Raw genomic sequence first — 22,148 nt, forward strand, 5'->3', positions numbered from 1 at the left:
GGCTGTTCCCGAGGACACACACAGAGACGGACATCAACTGCTGCTAGAAGGTCATCAACTCGGTGAAAGACGCCCTTTGGTCTGCCCGAAAATTGTTGGTCTCCCAGCACTGCGAGATGTCCGTAGGGGAATGCTGCCGACTGGCACATTCCAGGCTGCAGGAGTACGTGCTGAGGGACGCACTGAAGCTGGGTGCAGCCAGCGCGAGGGCTCGGTGGGGAAGGACGACAGTTTAGGGTTCTTCTGCCACAGGAGGAGGGGCGGGGTCAGGCGAGGAAGCCGCTCAAATGTTGGAAATATGGGATTGGGGTATCACCCCAGTGAGCCACACATGTGGCATCGGTGCTGTGTTTTTTAAATATAAAAAGGTAACACTAAGAATTGAACTGTACACGAATATAAAGGTTTGAACAGTTTTTATTATTGTATATAGTTTCTTTTATTATGAACAAAGTTTATTTTGATTAAAAAAAATAACTCCTATCAAATCTGTCCTCCGCCTCCACCATTCTAGAGAAAACAACCCCAGCTTGTCCAAACCTCTCCTCATAGAACATCCTCCAAACCAGGCAATAGCCTGTTAAACCTCTTCTGCACCCTCTCCAAAGCCTCCATGTCCTTTCCATAATAAAGCGACTAGAACTGAACGCAGTACTCTAAATGTGGCCTAACCAGAGGTTTATAAAGCTATAACACAAGTTCCTGGCTCTTGAACTCAGTGACTCGACTAATAAAGGCAAGCATCCCACATGCTTCTTTATCACCCTATCAACCTGTGCAGCCACTTTTAGAGAGTTGGACCACTCAATGCTGTTAAGGATCCTGCCATAGACCGTGTGCCATTATGGTGGATCTCCCAAAGTACAGAACCTCACACTTGCTTGGATTAAACTCAATCTGCCACTTCTCCACCCACATCTGCAACTAATCTATATCCTGCTGTATCCTTTCATAATCTTCCATGCAATCCACAACGCCACCCACCTTTGTCATCTGCAAACATACTCACCCACCCTAACACATTTTCATCCAAATTATTTGTATGACAACCAGAGGTCCCAGTACAGATCCCTGCAGAACACCACTAGTCACAGATCTCCATCCAGAATTCAACCATTCGACCACTACCCTGTGTCTTCTAATGGCAAGCCAATTTTGGATCCAATCAGCCAAGTCACCGTGGATCCCATGCATCCTAATCTTCTGGATGAACCTACCATGTGGGACCTTGTCAAATGCCTTACTAGCATCCATGTAGATAGACAACATCCACTGCTCTACCTTCATCACATCCTTAAAAAACTCAAATCAGATTGGTCAGACATGACCTGCCCCACACAAAGCCATGCTGACTGTCCTAATTAGACCTTGCTTCCCCAAATGCTCATAAATCCTATCCCTAAGAAATGAATTTCCCTATCACTGACATGAGACTCACCAGTCTAAAATTTCCAGGATTATCCCTATTTCACTTCTTGAACAAAGGAAGGACATTAGCTACCCACCAGTCCTCCGGCACCACACCTGTGGCTAGTGAAAATACAAACATCTTGGTCAAGGCCCCAGCAATCTCATCTCTCAATAACCTGGGGTATATCCCATCAGACCCTGGGGACTTATCCACCTTAATGTTTTTCAAGAGACCCAACACTACCTCTTTCCTAATCCCAAAATACCCTAGCATCTTAGCATGCTCCACTCTGATCTCACTATCCTCCACATCCTTCTCCTCGGTAAATACCAACACAAAGTTCTCATATTGGATCCTGCCCACATCCTCTGCCTCTAAGCACAAGTTCCCTCCTTTATCCTTGAGTAGTCCTATCCTTTCCCAAGTTATCCTCTGCTCTTGATGTATGTGTAGAATATCTCAGGATTCTCTTTAATCCTACTCGTCAAGGACTTTTTAATGACCCTTTTTAGCTCTAAGTCCCTTCTTGAACTCCCTTCTGGCTTCTTTATAGTCCTTGAGCACCCTGTTTGATTCCAGCTTCCTAAGCCTTACATATGCTTCCTCCTCTTTCTTAACAAAATTAACTACCTCTCTCATCATCATCCAAGGTTCCTGTACCTTGTCATCCTTGTCCTTCCGTCTTACTGGAACAAGTTGGTCCTGTACTCTGTGCAGCTGGTCTTTAAACAACCTCCATATGTCAGATGTGGATTTGCCTGAAAACACTTCCCAATTAATTCTCCCTAGCTCCTGCCTGATATCCTCATAAGTTGCCCTCCCACAATTTAATACTTTCCTGTATTCTTTGACAAATTTGCTCATTATCCACAAGTCCATCAAACTTGGAGGCAAGAATGAGCCAAGGAGGCTGAAAAGTAGGAGTGAAGGAGAGCGATCGAGTCTTAGCCTCTCCCTACCTCTCTTTCTGTCTTCCTTTTATCCCCATTCCTAATTATACCTCCTTCTCCCTTCCTACTCCCTCCTTAAACCCAAGCACAACTCACTTACATGGCACCCTGTTGCTCTCCTCTCACACCTAATCCAAAAATTACACAATAATTGTATATCCTTAGCATCGAATACAACAAAGCTACTAGATAATGGGCTACATGGACAGTCAAAGGAAATCAGGGTAAAAGAATTGGGGGAATGCAGAGAGCAGAGTTATAGGTCTGGACGTTAGAAAGACAGGAGCAGAGGGATTTGATTTTTTTTAAATCATGCAATTTAAAAGTCACTTGACAGTACTTTTCATAATATAACATTCAGAGTGAGGCCAGGGGTATGAAGAATTGTGCATGTTTGCAACAAGATACACACCTCATATCAAGAGTGCAGCAACACAAGAGTGTCAGTACATTCCATCAATGAGAATTAAATGTTCACCAGAACTAACTCACTTAAACTAACTATGTTCCTTTATAAACAAAGTGCTCAGAACATTCGGAGGGCCAGGAAGCATCTGTGAAAAGAAAAACTTACCAATTTCTGATGAAAAGCCTTCAACCTAAATATTAACTGTTTCTCTTTCCACAGATGCTGCCTGACCTGTTGAATGTTTCCGGCATTTTTATTTTGTTTCAGATTTCCAGCCTCTTCAGTTTTTACTTTTATCCTTCAATAATTTAAATTGTAAAAAAAAACTTCTTTCAAATATAAAACGAATGGTGTGTCACCAATCCCTATGACAACACCATTCACTTTATATCTTGCAAATCAGACCAGTAAGTGCTATTCCAAGAAACTAACCCAAAAACACTTTGTGAACTCCTCATCTCAGCTACCTTCCACCATTTGATATTTCCAGATATGTGGATTAAAAGCCTCCATGATTACCAATGTACCTTTCTCACAGGCTACTATTGTTTCTTCCTTTATACTCTTGTCCTCCCATGTGGTTACTGCTTAGAACCCTGTACACCACTCCTGTAAGCAACTTTTTTCCTTTACTAATCTATCTCCACCCAAATCACTTCTACATCCTGATTTAGCTTGGTCATCTTTTTCAGTTGTTCTGACCACCATTAATTAACATAGCCACTTCCTTCTTAGCTTCCTGTCCTTCCTAAAAATCATGTACCCTTTGATATTCAGGTCCTAATCTGTGTCATTCTGTAATCGTATCACATTTATTTCTACTTGTGCTCCAAGTTCATCTGTTTTGCTTTGAACTGCTATGTACATTCAGGTACAGAGCATTTAGGTATGTTCTTTTATTACTTTTGTAACCTTCAGTCTTGTCCACCAATTCACTCTTAGACGACAATCTCTATCCCTCCCTGTCACAGTCTGTTTGACATTTCCCATATTAATACCTTTCTCTCTAGCCTTGTCTCTCCTCATTGTTTTACCACATCTTCACAACCTTGATCCTTTGCCTCCAACATTTAGTTAACTCCAGATGAAGTCTTACAGATATGACCTAGCTGGAGAAAAAAAATTAGAAACTCCAGTTGGAGTGTACAGATTGAGTTTATAATTGGTGGGAGATGGCCATTCAGCAATGGCTGATTGGCAGCAAATGATATTTTCTAATCTTCACTTCTTCCTACTGGAGTTTCAATTGGAAGGTGCAAAGTTAAAACTTAAATCTAATACTGGGAAGCAGCAAATGGCAATTAATAAGTAATAGTATGGTATATGCCCAGTCACTAAGAAATCTACTTATGGGAAAATTTAAGAAAGCAGCTAGTTAAACTCATAACTTCAAGTCATCATAACCTGCCAGACAGCAGTAAAAATCTGCATACATTATCTCACCTGGGCAGTGCAGGCCTCATAGGCACGGCTCAGCTGGTCACGTAATGAGGCAGAGAACATGCCAATTCGGTCATTCTCACCAAGAAGCCTTATGGTCCCTTTATCTAAGTAAGAAATTATCCTACAAAAAGTGAAATAAGAAATAAATTAATTCAAGGTTTGCAATCATTATTATTCTTTTATTTATGCCACATAGACCACAGCCACCAATTCTTCTTCACTGTGCATGAAAAGAGCCACAAGATTGTTAAGTAAGCAATCTATCCAACTGTGGGTTCCATCACCACAAGCTCCAACTTGCTCTTCACTCAATATCAACAAGTGTATGTTTATAGGTTCACAATGTGACCAGGAAATGTAGCTGTTCTTGCTTCATACCTTCTCTAGCTACAAATCCGCACTCTCAAACCTCACACTGACATTAACTAACGATGTTAGAATTAAAAGGAGAGTACACGGGAAATACTCAGCAGGTCAGGCAGCATCCATGGATAAGAAAACAGAATTAACGTTTCAGGTCAATGACCTCTCATCAGAAACATGTCAGTTTTCCTCTTTATGCAGTCCAGTCGAAAGTGGGGTACAGACGATGAAACCCCATCTCTGACTTAAGCAGGTTCACTTCATGCAAGGCGTTTGACAATTTGCGGGGAAAGGTTATAGGAAAACAGTGAAAACATTAATTTCTGGAACTGGAAATGACCACCTTTAACCGCAAGCTTCAACATCTAACACGTCATTAGCCAAATGTGGAGGAAGGCTCTCTCCGGCACTAGCCACAAACAACTGTCCTTAAGCTATATAGTCAGCACAACACACAAGTTTCCATTTATTTTTTAAAAACTATTGTTTGGGAAGTTGCATCCTGGCAAGCCAGCACACTGCCCATCCATATTTGCCCTTGAGGAGGCAGTGGTAAACAGCCATCTTGAACTGCCATCGTCTTTCTGGTGAAAGTCAACAAAACATGACAGTTGCATAAGAAGTTCCAATACTTAAACCCAGTGATGATGAAAAACTGATGAAACATTCCCAAATCAGGAGTGTGTACAATGTGGAGGGGACCTGCTGTTTCCATCCTTCTTGGCAGCCGAGGTCAGGGGCTCGGGAGGTGCTCTGGGAGCAGTCTAAGTGATAAACTGCAGTGTAGGTAGCACCCATTGCAACCACTGTGCCACAGCAGTAGACTGAGTGAATGTTTCATATGGTTGATGGGATACCAAACAGGCTGCTTTGTTCTGGATGATGAAGAACTTCTTGGGCTTTAGTGGAGCTGCACTCATCCAGCCGAGTGAAGAGCATTCCATCATACTCCTGACTTGGGATTGTGAATGGTGGAAAGGCTTTGGCATGTCAGGAGGTAAATCACTTACCACAAAATATCTAGCCTCTGACCTGCTCTTTTGAGCACATTATTGATGTGGGTAATCCAACTGAATTTCCATCAGCTGTGACATCCAGGATATTGATGAGGAGAACTCAGTGATGATAATATCAAGAAGGAACTCCTGCAGCAATATCCTGAAGCTGAGGTGACTAACCCCCAACAGCCATAACCATCTTCCTTCATGTGAAGTACAACTCCTATTAATGGAATGCTTTCACATTAATGCCCACTAATTCAATTTTACCAAGGATCCTTAATGCGCTCCTGTCAACTTCTGCCTTGATGTGAAGGGCAGTCATTCTCACCTCACCTCTAGCATTCAGGTCTTCAGTCCACAGTTAGATCAATGCTGTGATGAGGTCTGAGGTGCAGTGGTTCTGGCAAATCCCAAACTGAGAATGAGTGAACAGGTTATTAGAGGGTAAGTGCTATTTGATAACAGTGTCTTTTGATGATATTGAGGGTGGACTGATTGGATGGTAATTAGCCAGACTGAAATTGTCCTGTTCATTGTGAAGTGGGCATTTTGCACACTTCCTGATGAAAGTTGGCATTGTAAGTGTACCAGAGTGGCTTGGCCTGCGATGTGGCTAATTCTGAAGCACAGGTCTTTTGTACTACAATCAGGATATTGTCTGATCCCTTAGTCATTGCTGTATCCAGTGTTCTCAGCTGTTTCTTGATGTGAAGTGAATCAAACTGATGGAAAATTGGCTTCAGTGATGGTGAGAATCTCAGGAGGTTGATAGGATATTCTGATGAAAGGTCATCAAATTGAGTTAACTGTTTCTCTCTCCACAAATGCTACACGAGCTGCTGAGTACTTCCAACATTTTCTGTCTTAATTTCAGATTTCCAACATCTACAGTCCTTTGTTTTTCATTGGATCACCCTTTTCTGGTTGAACGTGGTTGTGAATGCTTCAGCCTCATCTTTAGCACTCCCATGTTGGGCCCCACCATCAAGGTCAGTGATGTTCTTGGAACCATAGCCTCATGTTGACTGTTAATTGTTCACCACAATTCACAGCTCAGTGTGGATGGACAGCATCTGTTGATTGTGGCATCAGTTAGCTGTGTCCACTGCAAGCTGTTTTTGCTGTCAAGCACACATGCACTCTTATGTTGAAGCTTCACCAGGCTGGACACTTAATTCTGAGGTACAGCTAGCACTGCTCCCTGCATGCCCTTCTCAACCCCCATTAATTTCATCATGCATTTCATCCTTCCATTGAGTAACACGACTAGTTTGGAATTGAATTATAGGCTTTAGACTTAAGCATTATCATGACCAATGCAGTCATACACACATAAAGCTGGAAGGAGAGCAAGCTACTCATACAATCCCAATAACTCAAAATTCCTGGAATTTCAATATTGTTCAATACTAGTAATAGGTATAAGCATCTGGGATCAAACAAGTCCCTTGAATAGGAGTACACTTAAGGAGGAAATTAGGAGGGCAAAAAGGGGCCATGAGATATCCCTGGCAGATAAAAGGAGAATGCTAAGAGATTCTATAACTATAGTAAAATACAGGGTAGCTAGGGAGAGAGAGAGTAGCTCCTTTTAATCTATGTGTGGAGTCTCAGGAAATGGATGAGGTCTTAAATGAATACTTCTCACCTGTATTTACCATGGCAAAAGAAATAGAAGCTTGTGAGTTCAAGGGAGGGAACAGTGATATCCTGGAGCATATTCACATTACAAAGAATGAGGTGTTGGAGGTCCTGAAATGTATAAAGATGTCTAAATCACAGGGGCCTGACCAGATGTACCCCAGGATGTTATGAGAAGCAAGAGAGGAGATTGCTGGGGCCCTGGCAGTGATTTTTGTAACTCTGTTAACCACAGGTGAGGTACTAGAAGACTGGAGCATTGCCAATGTTGCACATTTTTTCTTTAAAAAGGACAGCACAGATAATCAGTGGTGGGAAAATTACTGGAGAGGATTCTGAGAGACAGGATTTCTTTGCATTTGGAAAGGCAAGGACTGATTAGGGATAGTCAGGATGGCTTTCTGCGTGGGAAATCAAGTCTCACAAATTTGATTTAAGTTTTTATTGAAGAGGTGACCAAGAGGACTGATGGGGACAGGGCAGTAGACATTGTCTACATGAACTTTAGGAAGGCTGGTCCAGAAGGTTAGATCACATGGGATCCAGGGTGAGCTAGCCAATTGGATACAAATCTGGCTTGGTGGTAGGAGTCAGAGGGTTGTTGTGGAGGGCTGTTTTTTCCAGAGTGGAGGCCTGTGACCAGTGGTGTCCTGCTGGGTCCCTTGTTGTTTGTCTTATAGATTAACAATTTGGATGAGAACATAAGTGACACGATTAGTAAGTTTGCGGATGACACCAAAATTAGTGGCATGGTGGACAGTGAAGTAAGTTTTCTAAGGTTACAACTGGGAAAGTGGGCAGATGGCATTTAACTCAGACAAGTGTGAAAGTGATGCATAGGCTGGGACTGTTTTCCCTGGAGCAAAGGAGACTGAGGAGTGGCATGACAGAGGTATGAGAAGCATACATACTGCAGATAGCTATAGTCTGTTCCCCATGGTAGGGGTGTCTAAAATTAGAGGGCATAGGTTTAAGGTGAGAGGGAGGATATGTAAAGTGGATCTGAGGGGTACATTTTTCAACACAAATGCAGTTGGTATCTGGCATGAGCTGCCAGAGGTGGTGGTGAAGACAGAAACAGTAACAAGATTTAAGAGGCATCTGAACAGGTACTTGAAGTAGCAGGGTATAGAGGAGTATGGAATTAATGCAGGCAAGTGGGATTAGTATAAATAGGCATGAGGGTCGGCATGGATGCAACGGGCCAAAAGGCCTGTTTCAATGCTCTACAATTCCATGACCACATCTACAAAGAGCTTCAGTCTTTGCAGACTTCCTCTCACCACAACAATTATCCCTATAGTGCACTTAAATAATTTCTAAAAGTGCCTGTGTAATAACAATGTTTCTTGACCTAAAGGACAATGAACTGGAAGGCGGGGAATTTGATTAGTCTAAGTGGCTCTTCTGTGACTGCCATGGATACAATGGACCAAATGGCCTCCCTGTGTGCTTTAAATCATCGAATCGTACAGCAGAGAAACGTGTCTTCTCAGCACACCTCAGCACACCTATCTAGGCTAATCCCAATTTTCTGCAGTAAGCCATATTTCTCTACACCTTTCCTATCCAAAATTTAAAACAAGCTGATCATGAAAGATGCAGCCAGCATCTCAATGGCAAACCCAGATAATAATGTAAGTAACTCACGTGAATTGTCTTTCCAGAACTCTGACAGCAAAATAGATGCAATTATGCACACTTCTGAAATACTGCATTTCCACATCTGAAAAATAAATTGAAAATGTAGGTATTAGAAAGATAAGAGATAAAGGAAAAAAACCTACATTTATTTTGCGCCTTTCAAGATCATGATATTCCAAAGTGTCCTACCGACATTGAGGTGCTTTGGAAGTTTAGATGGTTTTATATCTAGCACAATTCATCAGTCAATTTATACATCAGTTCCCACAAACAGTAATATGACAATGGCCAGAGACTTTGTTTTTGTTGTTCTGGTCGAAGCCAAGAAATGCAGGGAGCTCCTTTGCTCTTCTATAGACAGTGCTCTGCCATCTTTTATCAACTGACAGTTTCGGCTTCAGTTTAAGACTCATCTGAAAGATGTAGCACATCTCCACTGACAGTCCAGTTAGCTTGCCTAGATTTTTGCACTCAAGTTAGAGTCAGAGATTAATCACCAAACATTTAATCAGAGAAATGTAAACTTGTGCTTGGACTTCAACATCTTTCCTATTTCTAGAAACAAAGAAACATGGAAAAACTATGAAATATGCAGCAAATCAGGCAGCATCAAAAGAGAAAAAAAAACTTAATATTATTGATTGATAAGCTAAGGCAGTACTAGCCAGTTCTGATACAAACATAGGAAGTGAGTTACCTCAAATTGTTGAGCTTAATATTGAGTCTGGAAAGCTGCAATGTGCCCAGATAGAAGGTGAAGAACTGTTGTTTGAGCTTACATTGGGTCTCATTAGAATCATGCAAGAGGCCATAAACAGGTCAGAGCAAAAATGGAATGGAGTATCAATGTGACAGGAGACTGAAAGGTCAGGGTTGACCATGTGAACTGAGCACAGGTACTCCGCAAAGCAGTCATCCATTCTACATTTGGTTTCTCCAATGTAGAGGAAACCACATTGCGAACACTGAATGTAGTAGATTGGAAATGCAAGTCCATCACTACTTCATCTGAAAGATCTGTTTTGGTTCCTGGATAGTGGGACGGGAAGAGGTGAAAATACAGGTGTTGCACCTCCAGAGCTTGTTTGGCAAAGTGCTGTAAGTAGGGGAATGGTTGGTTTTAATTCTGAATGCAGCTTGTTCCAAGTTCATCTTAGTGCTTGCCCTGCTGTGGATTCAACAACAGAACTGTGGTAGAAAATAATTCAGTCCTTCTTTAACGTCTTTAGAAATATTAGGACACATCTGCCAAGATCCTAGAAGGACCTCCCAGCAGAGTTGCCCATGACCTTTAACCTCCTGATCAACAGAACACCAGCCACAGTCCACATGCATTAGCAACTCGTCGTAGATCCAAGAGGACATGGTGAATTTCCATAGACTTTCCAGCTTTCGAGCTGAGAAATCTGCCCACTGAACCAACACCAGTTTAATCCCAATGAAGTGAATGATAGAAAAAATTAACAGGTGTTTAAGAAGCTGTTAGGCTGACACATGAATATGCACGGAATGGACGGATATGGATCATGCACAGGTTGAAGAGATTTAGTTTAATTCGGCATCATGTTCACCACAGAAATCATGAGCCAAACTGCAAGTGAAGATTTTTTAGAGCCATAGAGAGATACAGCATGAAAACTGGCCCTTCAGGTCCATGGTGAACTTCAAGCACCTAATTTTCCACCAATCCTATCCTAACTCATTTTAGTCTCCCCACATTCTCCCATCTTTTTTAAAAAGTCTACCACTTTATCTACAACTAGGGACAATTTACTACCACCAGTTAACCCACACATTTTTGGGCTGTGGGAGGAAACTGGAGCACCCAGGGGAACAGTCACGGGGAGAATATGCAAACCCCACAGAGAGCACCAGAAGTCAGCATCGAACCCAGCTCACTGGAGCTTTAAGGCAGCAGTTCGACTAGTGCCACCCCATCTTTATTTGATTTAAGTTAGTTTAAATAGTTAATTGCTTTAAGTAGGTGTGTTTTTGTTTACTTTTTTCCAAAATGTTTTTTATAATTCTATTATTTTTAATTTTTGACAAATTCTAAATGTTTGCCCTTGTCGATAGAATTAATTCAATTTAAACAGCAGGCTTTGTAGCCAGTGAGCAGAGGCCTCACAGCTGTTCACACTGCTCATCGCTGTAGCCTGTCATTTCTACAGGAGAGGCCCTGCTTCCACCGACATGCTGAGAGCTGGGCTCCCACAAGTGATCTGTGCTTGTATGGCGCTGAAAGGCAGAAGGTCTGTCCCATTAACTTTTCTTGTATCCACCGAGTCTGTAATGACTTTCACACCGGATCTTACAAAGGCTCATACCTTTGGCTCCAAAACTATAATTCCAAAATCATGATAAATCTTCCATTGCTGACCCTCCTATTCACATGTATTCTATCATGCTATCAACATCACGATGATTTTTTGGTACTTGCATTGTTATTTGAATGATCTATGTGTGTGCAAACCAACTGCTGCCTTTATTCCACTAAAACAATATCTATGATTCAAAAGTACTAAACTAATTATGAAAGAATTTTTGAATGTGGTGGTATATCAATGGAAATTATCTGCTATTCCATAGTTTGTTTAACATGATTTGCATTTGGCTTGAAGCATATATTGGGAATACAGTTATCAGTGTCTCCCACTGCACAACTCTTACATTTTCTTTCAGTGGCATATTCCACACCATCTTCCAAATCATCTGTTGATGTTCCTCCCCTGGATGTCAACAGCTGCAGTATAAAGAACAGCTCCAAAAAAATGTTTGGCACTAAATTCCCTGGAATTAGAAAAAATTAAATTAGTTATTTACATTTGGTTGTCTCACATCTATCCAACTTTTTCTTGCAGGAATTGGGCATTTTCTACTATGGACCTCTCCTCACTTGGTTGAATATTACTTTAAAGCCCACAAGTAACCAAAACTAATATCTTCCATTCTTAAAAGAACACCATTCTATACTCCTTGCACAGTACTGTAAAACATTAGTGAAAATGACCCACCAATTTCAGATCACAGAGACATTATTCACAGTAAATTCCTGGACAAGGCCCAGAATTGCATTTTTGCATTCTTGGAGATGTTACATTTAGCTTCCTCATCCAAGTCATTGATATATATGGTGAATTAATGTGGCTGAAGCACAGATTCCTGTGACACCCCATCATCACTGCCTGTTTATTCCCACTCTTTCCTGTCTGTCAACCAGTTCCCAGTTCATGAGAATTAATTTTGAACACCAACCTCTTTTGTGGAACCTTCTGCAAGTCCAAATACATCACCTTCATAATAAACAATTAATAAAGAAAAAATGCTAGGGAAATTAATGGAGCTAAAAACTGACAAATCCCCAGAGGCTGATAATCTAAAGAAAGCAGCTCTAAAAATAGTGAATACATTGGTGGTCATCTTCCAAAATTCTTCAGATTCTGTTCAGTTCTTAGCAGGTCCTTTAGATTGGAGGATGGTATAGGTAACCATACGATTTAAAGGTTAAAAACTGGGAGTTACAGACCAGTAACCATAACATCAGCAGAAGATAAAATGCTAGGGTCTATCATTGGGGCGGCACGGTAGCGTAGCGGTTAGCGCAACGCTATTACAGCGCCAGCGATCGGGGTTCGATTCCCGTCGCTGTCTGTAAGGAGTTTGTACATTCCCTGTGTCTGCGTGGGTTTCCTCCGGGTGCTCCGGTTTCGTCCCACATTCTAAAGCCGTACAGGTAGGTTAATTTGGGGGTTTAAAATGGGCAGCGCAGACTCGCTGGGCTGGAAGGGCCCGTTACCACGCTGTAAATAAAATTTAAAATTTAAATTTAAAAAAATAAAAGATACAATAACACAATACCTGGAAAGCACAAATAGGATCAGACAAAGTCAGCATAGGTTTATGAAAGGGAAATCATGCTTAATAAATTAACTGGACCAGTGGTAAGAAAAAACAATGAAGGTGATGTATTTGGACTTGCAGAAGCCGTCTGATAAGGTTCCACAAAAGAGGTTGGTGTTCAAAATTAATTCTCATGAACTGGGAACTGGTTGATAGACAGGAAAGAGTGGGAATAAACAGGCAGCGATAATGGGGTGTCACAGGAATCTGTGCTTCAGCCACATTAATTCACCATATATGTCAATGATTTGGATGAGGAAGCTAAACGTAACATCTCCAAGTCTGCAGACAACACAAACAAGAGAGTGTGAACTATGAGAAGAATGCAAAAGGCTCCAGTGTGATTAAGACAAGTTGGGGGTGTGGACAAACACATGACAGTTTAATGTGGGTAAAGGTGATGCCATGCACTTTGTTTCTAAAATCAGAAAAATATTATCTGAATGACAATCGATTAGCAAAAGGGAAGGTGCAATGAGAACCGGATGTCCATCACTGAATGCTTATTCATTGTAGCAAGCAAATTAGGAAGGCAAATGGTATGTTGGCCTTCACGGCAAAAGGATTTGAGCACAGGAGCAAAATTGCCTTGCTACAGCTCTACAGTGCCTTGGTGAGATTCTGTCTGGAGTTGTATGTGCAGCCTTAGTATCCTTTTGAGGAAGAATGCTCTTGCAATGGAGAGAATGCAACAAAGTTTTACGAGGCTAACTCCTGGGATGACAACACTGATGTAAGAGAGACTGGGATATGTCTATATTCGTTGGAGCATAGAAGAGGGGATTTCACAGAAACATGCAAAACTCTAACAGGACAGACAGAGAAGACACAGGGAGGGTATTCCTAATGGATGCAGAGTCTAGAGCCAGGAGTCACAGTCTCTGAACTCAGGGTAGGCCATTTAGAACAAAGATCAGGAGAAATTTCTTCACCAGAGGATGTTAAAGCTTCGGAATTCTCTACTGCAGAAGGCAGTGGAGGCAAAGTCATTAAATATATTCAAGAATGAGGTTGTTATGTTTCTTAATGGCAAAGGGATTCAGGAATATGGGGAGAAAGCAAGAACAGTGGATCTACTTTGTTAGTAGTTTGAGGAAACATCACCAAAGAGTCTTGCAAATTTCTACAGATGTACAATGGAGAGCATTCTGACTGATTGGATCACAGCCTGGTATGGAGGCTCCAATGCACAGGATTGCAAGAGGCTGCAGAGGGTTGTAGACTCAACCAGCTCCATCACGGGCACAACCCTCCCGACCAGTGAGAATGTTTTCAAGAAGTGGTGCCTCAAGGCGGCGGCATCCATCACTAAGGATCCTCACCATCCAGGACATGCCATCAGGAAGGTAGTACAGGAGCCCGAAAACCCACACTCAATGATTTAGGAACAGTTTCTTCCCCTCCACCATCAGATTTCTGAACAGTCCATGAGCATTACCCTGTTATACCTTTTTTTTTGCACTACTTACTTATTTTGTAATTTAAAGTAATTTTTATGTCTTTATACTGTACTACTGCCACAAAACAACAAATTTCACATCATACAAGTCAGTGATAATAAACCTGAATCTGATGAAGTGGATAAACAGCAATAATTCTGTTGAAAGGTGAGCTGGTCTGAAGGAGAACAAAAGAAAATAGAATACCCAAGTGACCAGCTTAGTGGAAATACATTTTGATCTACTTCGTCAAGATAACACAATAGTCTTTCACAAAATTCCCTGAATGGTGAGTTTATGATCTTAGCAATGGCACTAGAGGAAATACAAAAAAAATGCAAGCCAGCAACAAAACAAATTATAAAAACATCCAAAGTAAATAATTTCCCACATAGGGAGCCACCAGGCATTTTAAATACACTGGAACAAGTCTTATAACTAGAGGTTTTATTGGACAAACATGTCTGTACACTACATATCATTTTACCGTAAACTAATTTTTCTTAAGACTTACACTTAGTGTACTCACAACAGAGAGAGACCATTTGGCCCATGTTGGCTTCTTGAAATTTGCTCACTGAGTCCTATTTTCCTACATCCCTGCAAGTTTTTCATTTTTAAAAGTACAACCAAGTCCCCTTTGGCTGTTGCTATTGAATCTGCTTATAATTCATATTTAGGTAACACATCCCAAATCATAATTCACAATGTAAAAAAAAAATCATCTTCCCTCTGTTTACCTTCCAATCATCGAAAAATCTGTTCACTTACCAGAGATGCAGGCAGAGTACAACTGAGCCAACACATCCAACTGCTTTCTATGAGAAACTTTGCTTACATCAGCACATACAGCAATACTGTCGGAGGAAACACTGAAGGATCTTCCATACTGACACTTAATGGGTGTGGCTGGGTCCAAGACTGGTGACTGTTGAAGCAACTTAGATCTAAATAATTTGAAAACAAAAAAAATACTGGAACAACCACTATAGCCAAAAATACAATTGCCAAATGTACACCAGTAGTTCCTTGCAATTTTGCATGCACTAATTCAGGGTATTTAGCGCTATTACTGCGCCAGCAACCAGAGTTCAATTCCGGCCACTGTCTGTAAGGAGTTTGTAAGTTCTCCCCGTGACTGTGTGGGTTTCCTCCGGGTGCTCCGGTTTCTTCCCACATTCCAAAGACGTACGGGTTAGGAAGTTGTGAGCATGCTATGTTGGTGCCGGAAGCATGGCGACACTTGCAGGCTGACCCCAGAACATTCTATGCAAAGGTGTATTTCAGTGTGTTTCAATGTACATGTGACTAATAAAGAAATCTTATTTTATCTAATACATAACTGAATAAGCAGAACCGACAATACCGGAGTTACAGAGCAAGTCCATCAATATTTCAAAGGAGACCAAACTTCTGGTGTTAAACTCCTATCTATACATTTCTTACTAACAAAATACAGTATCCAATAACACACACAAAATTCTGGAGGAACTCAGCAGGTCAGGCAGCATCTATGGAGGGAAATAAACAGTCAATGTTTCTGGTCAAGACCCTTCATCAGGACTGAAATGGAAGAGGTCAGAAGCCAGAATAAAAAGGTAGGGGGAGGGGGAGGAACACAACCTGGCAGGTGATAGGTGAGTCCAGGTGAGAGAGTTAAAATCTAGACTCCATTTTGTCCCCCTTGGTCCAGTCCCCTCCCACCTACATCTGTGACACTCCACATGCTCTCCATTACTTCAACAACTTTCAGTTCCCCAGCCCTGACCACCTCATTTTCACCGTGGATGTCGACTCCCATCCCGCATCAGGAAGGCCTCAAGGCTCTCCAATTCTTTCTTTGACAACAGACCCAAACGGTTCCCCTCCTCCACCTGGCAGAACTGGTACTCAGCCTCAACAACTTCTCTTTTGGCTCCTTCCACTTTCTCCAAACCAAAGGTGCAGCCATGGGCACTCACAGGGGCCCCAGCTATGCCTGCCTTTTCATGTTCCAAGCCTACATCAGTAACGCTCCCCAATTCTTTCTCCACTACATTGACAACTGTATCGGTGCTGCTTCCTGCACCCACGCTCAGCTCATCAATTTCATCAACTTTGCCTCCAACTTCCACCCTGCCCTCAAATTTATTTGGTCCATCTCCAACACTTCTCTCCCCTTTTTTGATCTCTGTTTCCATCTCCAGAGACAGATTATCCAGCAACATCTTTTACAAACCCACTGACTTCCACAGTTACCTTGAGTACACCTCTTCCCACCCTGTCACTTGTAAGGATGTTATTTCCCTTCTCTCAGTTCCTCAGTCTTCACCGCATCTGTTCTCATGATGAGGCCTACCATTCCAGGACATCAGAGATGTCCTCCTTTTTCCAGTAAACGGGGTTTCCCTTCCACCACTATCAATGCAGCCCTCACCCGCATCTCCTCCATTTCCCACATGTCTGCCCTCACCCTCTCCCCCCACCTGACATTACAGGGATAGGGTTCCCCTTGTCCTCACCTACCACCCCACGAGCCTCCGCATCCAACACAACATTCTCCACAGCTTCTGTCATCTCCAACAGGATCTCACCACCAGACACAGCTTCCCCTCCCCCATCTCTTCACTTTCCGCAGGGATCGCTCTCTCCACTACTTCCTTCTCCACTTATCCCTCCCCACTGATGACCCTCCCAGCACTTATCCCTGCAACCGTGCAAAGTGTTACAACTGGCCCTACACCTCCTCCCTCACCACCATTCAGAGCCCTAGACAGTCCTTCCAGGTGATGCAGTGCTTCACCTGTGAATCTGAGGGTGTCACTTATTGCATCCAGTGCGGCCTCTACTACATCGGTGAGACCCGACGCAGATTGGGTGACCGCTCTGTCAAGCATCTTTGCTCCATCCACTGCAACAGCCAGGATCTCCCAGTGGCCACCCATTTCAATTTCACTTCCCATTCCCATACTGAGATGTCTATCCATAACCTCCTCCACTGCCACTTTGAGGTCAGACACAGGTTGGAGGAGCAGCACCTCATATTCCATCTTGTTAGTCTCCAACCTGACAGCATCAACCTCGATTTCTCTCATTTCCAGTAACTACTCCCCTGTTTCCCTCCCTTTGTTTTTCCTCATTCCAGTGGCCCCCTCACCCCTTCTCTTTCTCCTCTCCCGCTCTCATAACCTACCCATCACCTTCCTCTGGTTCCCCACCTCCTTCCCTTAATTCCATGGTCTACTCTCCTCTCCTATTGGATTACTTCTTCCTTGGCCCTTTGCCTCTTCCACCTATCACCTCCCAGCTTCTAACATCTTTCCCTTTCATTCCCCCCTCCCCCACCCACCTACCTTCCCCCCACCCCCACCTGAACTCACCTTAACACCTGCCAGCTTGCGCTCCTCACCCCCCCCTCCCCTTTTATTCTGGCTTCTGCCCTCTTCCTTTTCAGTCCTGATGAAGGGTCTTGACCTGAAATGTCGACTGTATATTTCCCTCCACAGATGCTGCCTGACCTGCTGAGTTCCTCCAGCACTTTGTGTGTGTTGCTCCAGATTCCAGCATCTGCAGAATCTCTTGTGTCACAGTATCCAATAAATTGTTGTGCATCGTTTTCCTTTCAATCTTTCACTTCAATATTACACTTGCACTTTGTAGAGGAGATCAGAAGCCCTCAAAGACTATTTACATAATATCCAAATTGGCTCTCAGACACAACAAAATAAGTTGTGTGTATTTAGTCAACCACTGGTAGAGTTACACTATCATGCAATTAGGAACAAATAGAAGTTAACTCATTATAGCTTACACAACATAGTAACTGCCGCTGATAAGGTGCTTGTCAGAGATTCTGATCACTACAAATAAATTATTTCTGGTCCACAATTCCAGATTACTGAATCCAAACACAGAACTTGTGTACCACAGAGAATTTAGAAAGTATAGGCCTTGTGGCTGGTTCTAAAGAGTAGTGACTATTGAATCTACTTCAATTTAAACAATTTGAGTGGAGTGGAGTGCCTTTGGAGCAACAATCTGCTCAAAGAACTCAGCAGGTCGAGCAGCTTCTGTGGGAGGAAAGGAATTGGTGACGATTCAGGTCAAAACCTACATCAGAGACTTTGGATTTCACTTAACTTGCCAAGAAAAGCCACTGAAGCACATACTGCATTTAAGGGGAAAAACAGTTGATAATAAGAAACTGAAAAAAAGATTTGTTTGGTCATAAAACCTTAATTCCCACTGAATTTGATTAATTTTTCTTTTCAGATACTTGTGCTATCAACTGAACACTAGTTGTCCATGACAATGGTCATTATTAAATCAAAGAATTGTTTCTAAAATAATTAAGGGAAAATCTGGAACTCTGTGTGAATACATATATAGGACAGTGCTCAATAAAAATTGAGGGTGAGGAGGAAGAAAGGAAAGATAATTAATATTTTTGTAATGCAGCTAATTGCTGTGATCTGAAGTCAATTGCAATTGGCTGGCTGAAAGGGAAGTTAAAACAGAGTCAGTGGTAATTTTAAAGAAAGAATTGGAGAGAGGCTTGAAGGGAAACTATCTGTAGTCTGTGGGTAAAGACCCAAGGGAGCAGGACTAACAGGATAGTCTTTCAGAGCCTGGCAAAGATAAAAAAAATCTCCTGAACTGGTAATATTAACATTTCATTTACATAGTAAACCATCTGAAGGTCCTTCACAACAGTCATCCATTGAATAAAAAAATATACAGGTTGGTTATGATAAAATCCTTATTTTTATGCACATTAATATCAAGACAGTAGTGAAGAAAAAACCATTACAGTATACCACTGTGAAGACATATTAATGAAAATCCAATATAATCTGGATGCTTAAAGTTTAATTTACTCAAGGGCAAAGATTTGTTTGGCAAAAGTAGACTGCTCAGCCAACAAGTCAACCAGGCAACCGAATTTATAGCAAAATAAATCTCTACAGGGACATACTTAAAATATAAATATATTTGTAAGTATTTATATATAAATGTATAATATACACGTTAAATAGTGTGTGAAACAGGAAAATTATCAGTTCATCCTCAATCCTGTGTAATAACAATTCCCACTGATTTCAAACATTAGAAACAAAAGTAGGCTGTTCCACTGCTCAAATCTGTTTTATCATTCAATTAGTTTGTGGATGATCTGTACCTCAAATCCATTTGCCCACCTCAGCTCAAAATCCCAAGCAAATAATCTACTTTTCAAATCCTTTTAACACTGTAAATATTTTTTTAATTAATTTGTGGGATGTTGCTTTTGTTGTAAAAAGGCCATCAATTTAGCAGCCACTACTGCAAAGACAGTGTGAGCCAAGTCTTGAACCACTACAAGTAACGTGAAGGTATTCCTACAACAATGCCATGAAGGGAATTCCAACCCAACAATGGCAAAAATGGAGGTACATTGACACTCGACTTAGAGGAGAACTTCCAGGTAGTGAAGTATGCGCCAAATGCGCCTTACATGGGAAAGGTCACGTTTGTGAGGTGTTATAACTGAAGCCTTGGCAAGCTGGCGTCACCCATTCTGCAGAGAACACACAGTAGAGATAAGGTAGATCAGTTACAGAGGAAATGAATGTTTAAGGTGGCTGATGGGACACCAATCAAGGGGTTCACTTTGCCCCGGATGAGCTCAAGCTTCTTGAGTGCTGTTGCAGCCACATCCATCCTGGCAAGTGTATAGCTCAATCCTTAATAGAAAACAAATTTGATTTATCTAACCTGCCCTCAAGGTTTTCCTCCAGGTAAATCAAATGTCAGAGGTTTGCAGCATGGTTACACTATTCCGTTAATAATGTGGCCTGTATATTTAAAACCACTGGAAAAGTTCCCACTCACAAATTCTCACAATGACAAACAGAGAAACTTCTTGTATCCTTTAAGAGGGACAGATCTCCATACTGAAAATCAGTCACAGGGTCCCTCTAAATAGTGAATATTGTCATTGTTCATTTTTGGAAAAGAATGGTACTGCTTTAAAACATGCTGAAGTTAATGCATAGTTGGTAGATTATCAAAATCCAAGTCAGAGGACAGAATGAAATAGTAGACTTCCACATCTGCACCATTAAGATAGTCCAAAAATTGAAAGATGAAACTAAAAAAAACAAATGTGTTAAATAACAAATACAATTTACCCAGAGGTTTATTACCTTTCAATTTTCAACATTTCCCGCTCTTCCTGCAAGTTACTAGAAGGTATGCTGGGGCCAAGTCCCTCTGGTCCAGCTCCAAGTGCTTCAGAAGTAGCTCCTGTGGAGTGCGTAGAGGACAATGGTTGACTCAAAGGAGTGGAAGTAAAACACTTCTTGGGTCTGGACTGCAACCGCTCTACGCTGACTGGAGTAGGGTTAATTCTTCTTGATGGTTTTGTTTTACTGAAATAAATGCAATTCAAATCATCATTGACCCACAAATGTACATTATCGAACAGAAAAATGTCAAAAATATAGGAGCATTGTAGAACATAGTTCCCTGAAAGTGGTGACACAAGTAGAGTGGTGAAGGTGAATGGCATTTTTGCCTTCATCAAACACAGCACTGAGTTACAAGCATTCAGATGTCATGTTACAGCTGTACAAGGTGCTGGTGAGACTGCACCTGGAGAATTATATGCAGTTCTGGTCGCCATACTATAGGAAGAATGTGATTATGCTAGAGAGGGTCCAGAAAAGATTCACAAGGGCTTGAGTGATAAAGGAAGTACTGCATAGGCTGGGAATGTTTTCCTGGAGTAAGGGAGGTGGGGAGGGGGGGATCCTTATATCTTATAGAGCGTTATGAAATCATGAAGGGCACAGATAAGGTCACAGTCCTTTTCCCAGGGTAGGAAGTCTAGAACTGGAGGGACAAAGGACTGCAGATGCTGGAATCTAGATTAAAACTAGAGGGCATAGGTTTAAGGTGAGATGGGAAAGATTTAAAGGGAACCTGAGGGGGAAGTTTTGCCACACTGAGAGTGGTGGGTTTCTGGAATGATCTGCTAGAGGAAGTGGTCAAGGCGGGTACAATTACAATGTTTAAAAGACGTTTAAACAGGTACATGGATAGGGAAGGTTCAGAGGGATACAGGCCAAATACAGGCAAATGGGAGAGCTTGGATCGACATCTTGGTCCACACAGACATTGGGCCAAAGGGCCTGTTTCTGTGCCATATAACTCTATGACTATAATAAATACCTTGTATTTATTAAACACACCCCACATATTTTATTTTGTTACAGCCAATAAAATGCTTTTTAAAATTTGGATACCATTTTAGCACAGGAAAAGTAACATCTAATTTGTACAAAGAAAAATAGAATACAAAATAACAATGACAACTTATCTAATCACACTCATCTCACTTTACCAATTCTGATGAAGGGTGCCTGACCCAAGACGTTAACTGCCTACGTCACAGTCATACAGCATGGAAAAAGGCCATTAAGCCCACATGTCCATGCCAGCCAGTGGCACCCATCCGTATTAATCCCATCTTTCACACTTGGCCCATAGCCTATTTTGCCTAGGCGATTCAAGTGCTCGTCTAGACACTTCTTCAACGCTGTCAATGACTCTGCCTCCATCACTCTCCGGATGAAAAAGGTCCCTCAAACATCCCCTCTAAATCTCTTACCTCTTACACTAAATCTATGCCCTTTAGTTTTATTCACCTCTGATAAAGGTAAAAGATTCATGCAGTCTACCCTATCTATACGCCCTCATAATTTTTATGTACCTCAATCATGTCCCTTTTTGACCTCCTCCGCTCCAGTGAAAACAGACCCAGCCTCTCCAGTCTCATAACTTAAATGCTTCGCATCCCAGAAAATGTCCTGGTAAACCTACTCTGCACCCTCTCCAGTGCTATCACATCTTTCCTATAGTGTGCTAACTAGAACTGCATGTTGTTAAGTACTCCAGCTGAGGTCTGACCAATGTTTTATACAGTTG

The 22,148-nt window shown here is 41.8% G+C and overlaps 1 protein-coding gene across 1 annotated transcript in view; it reads right to left on the bottom strand.

Moving 5' to 3' along the window:
- cdan1 (codanin 1) overlaps positions 1–22,148 on the bottom strand; it is a 111,229-nt gene that overhangs the window by 83,474 nt on the left and 5,607 nt on the right. Inside the window, exons 3-7 of the mRNA XM_052028079.1 lie at positions 20,366–20,590; positions 14,973–15,148; positions 11,533–11,652; positions 8,869–8,944; positions 4,214–4,334 (exon numbers count right to left, since the gene is read on the bottom strand). Of these exons, the coding sequence (XP_051884039.1) occupies positions 4,214–4,334; positions 8,869–8,944; positions 11,533–11,652; positions 14,973–15,148; positions 20,366–20,590 (718 nt within the window). The remainder of the gene's footprint in view (positions 1–4,213; positions 4,335–8,868; positions 8,945–11,532; positions 11,653–14,972; positions 15,149–20,365; positions 20,591–22,148) is intronic.

This window comes from Pristis pectinata, chromosome 1 (genome assembly GCF_009764475.1).
Source record: "Pristis pectinata isolate sPriPec2 chromosome 1, sPriPec2.1.pri, whole genome shotgun sequence".
Classification (NCBI taxonomy): Eukaryota; Metazoa; Chordata; class Chondrichthyes; order Rhinopristiformes; family Pristidae; genus Pristis; species Pristis pectinata.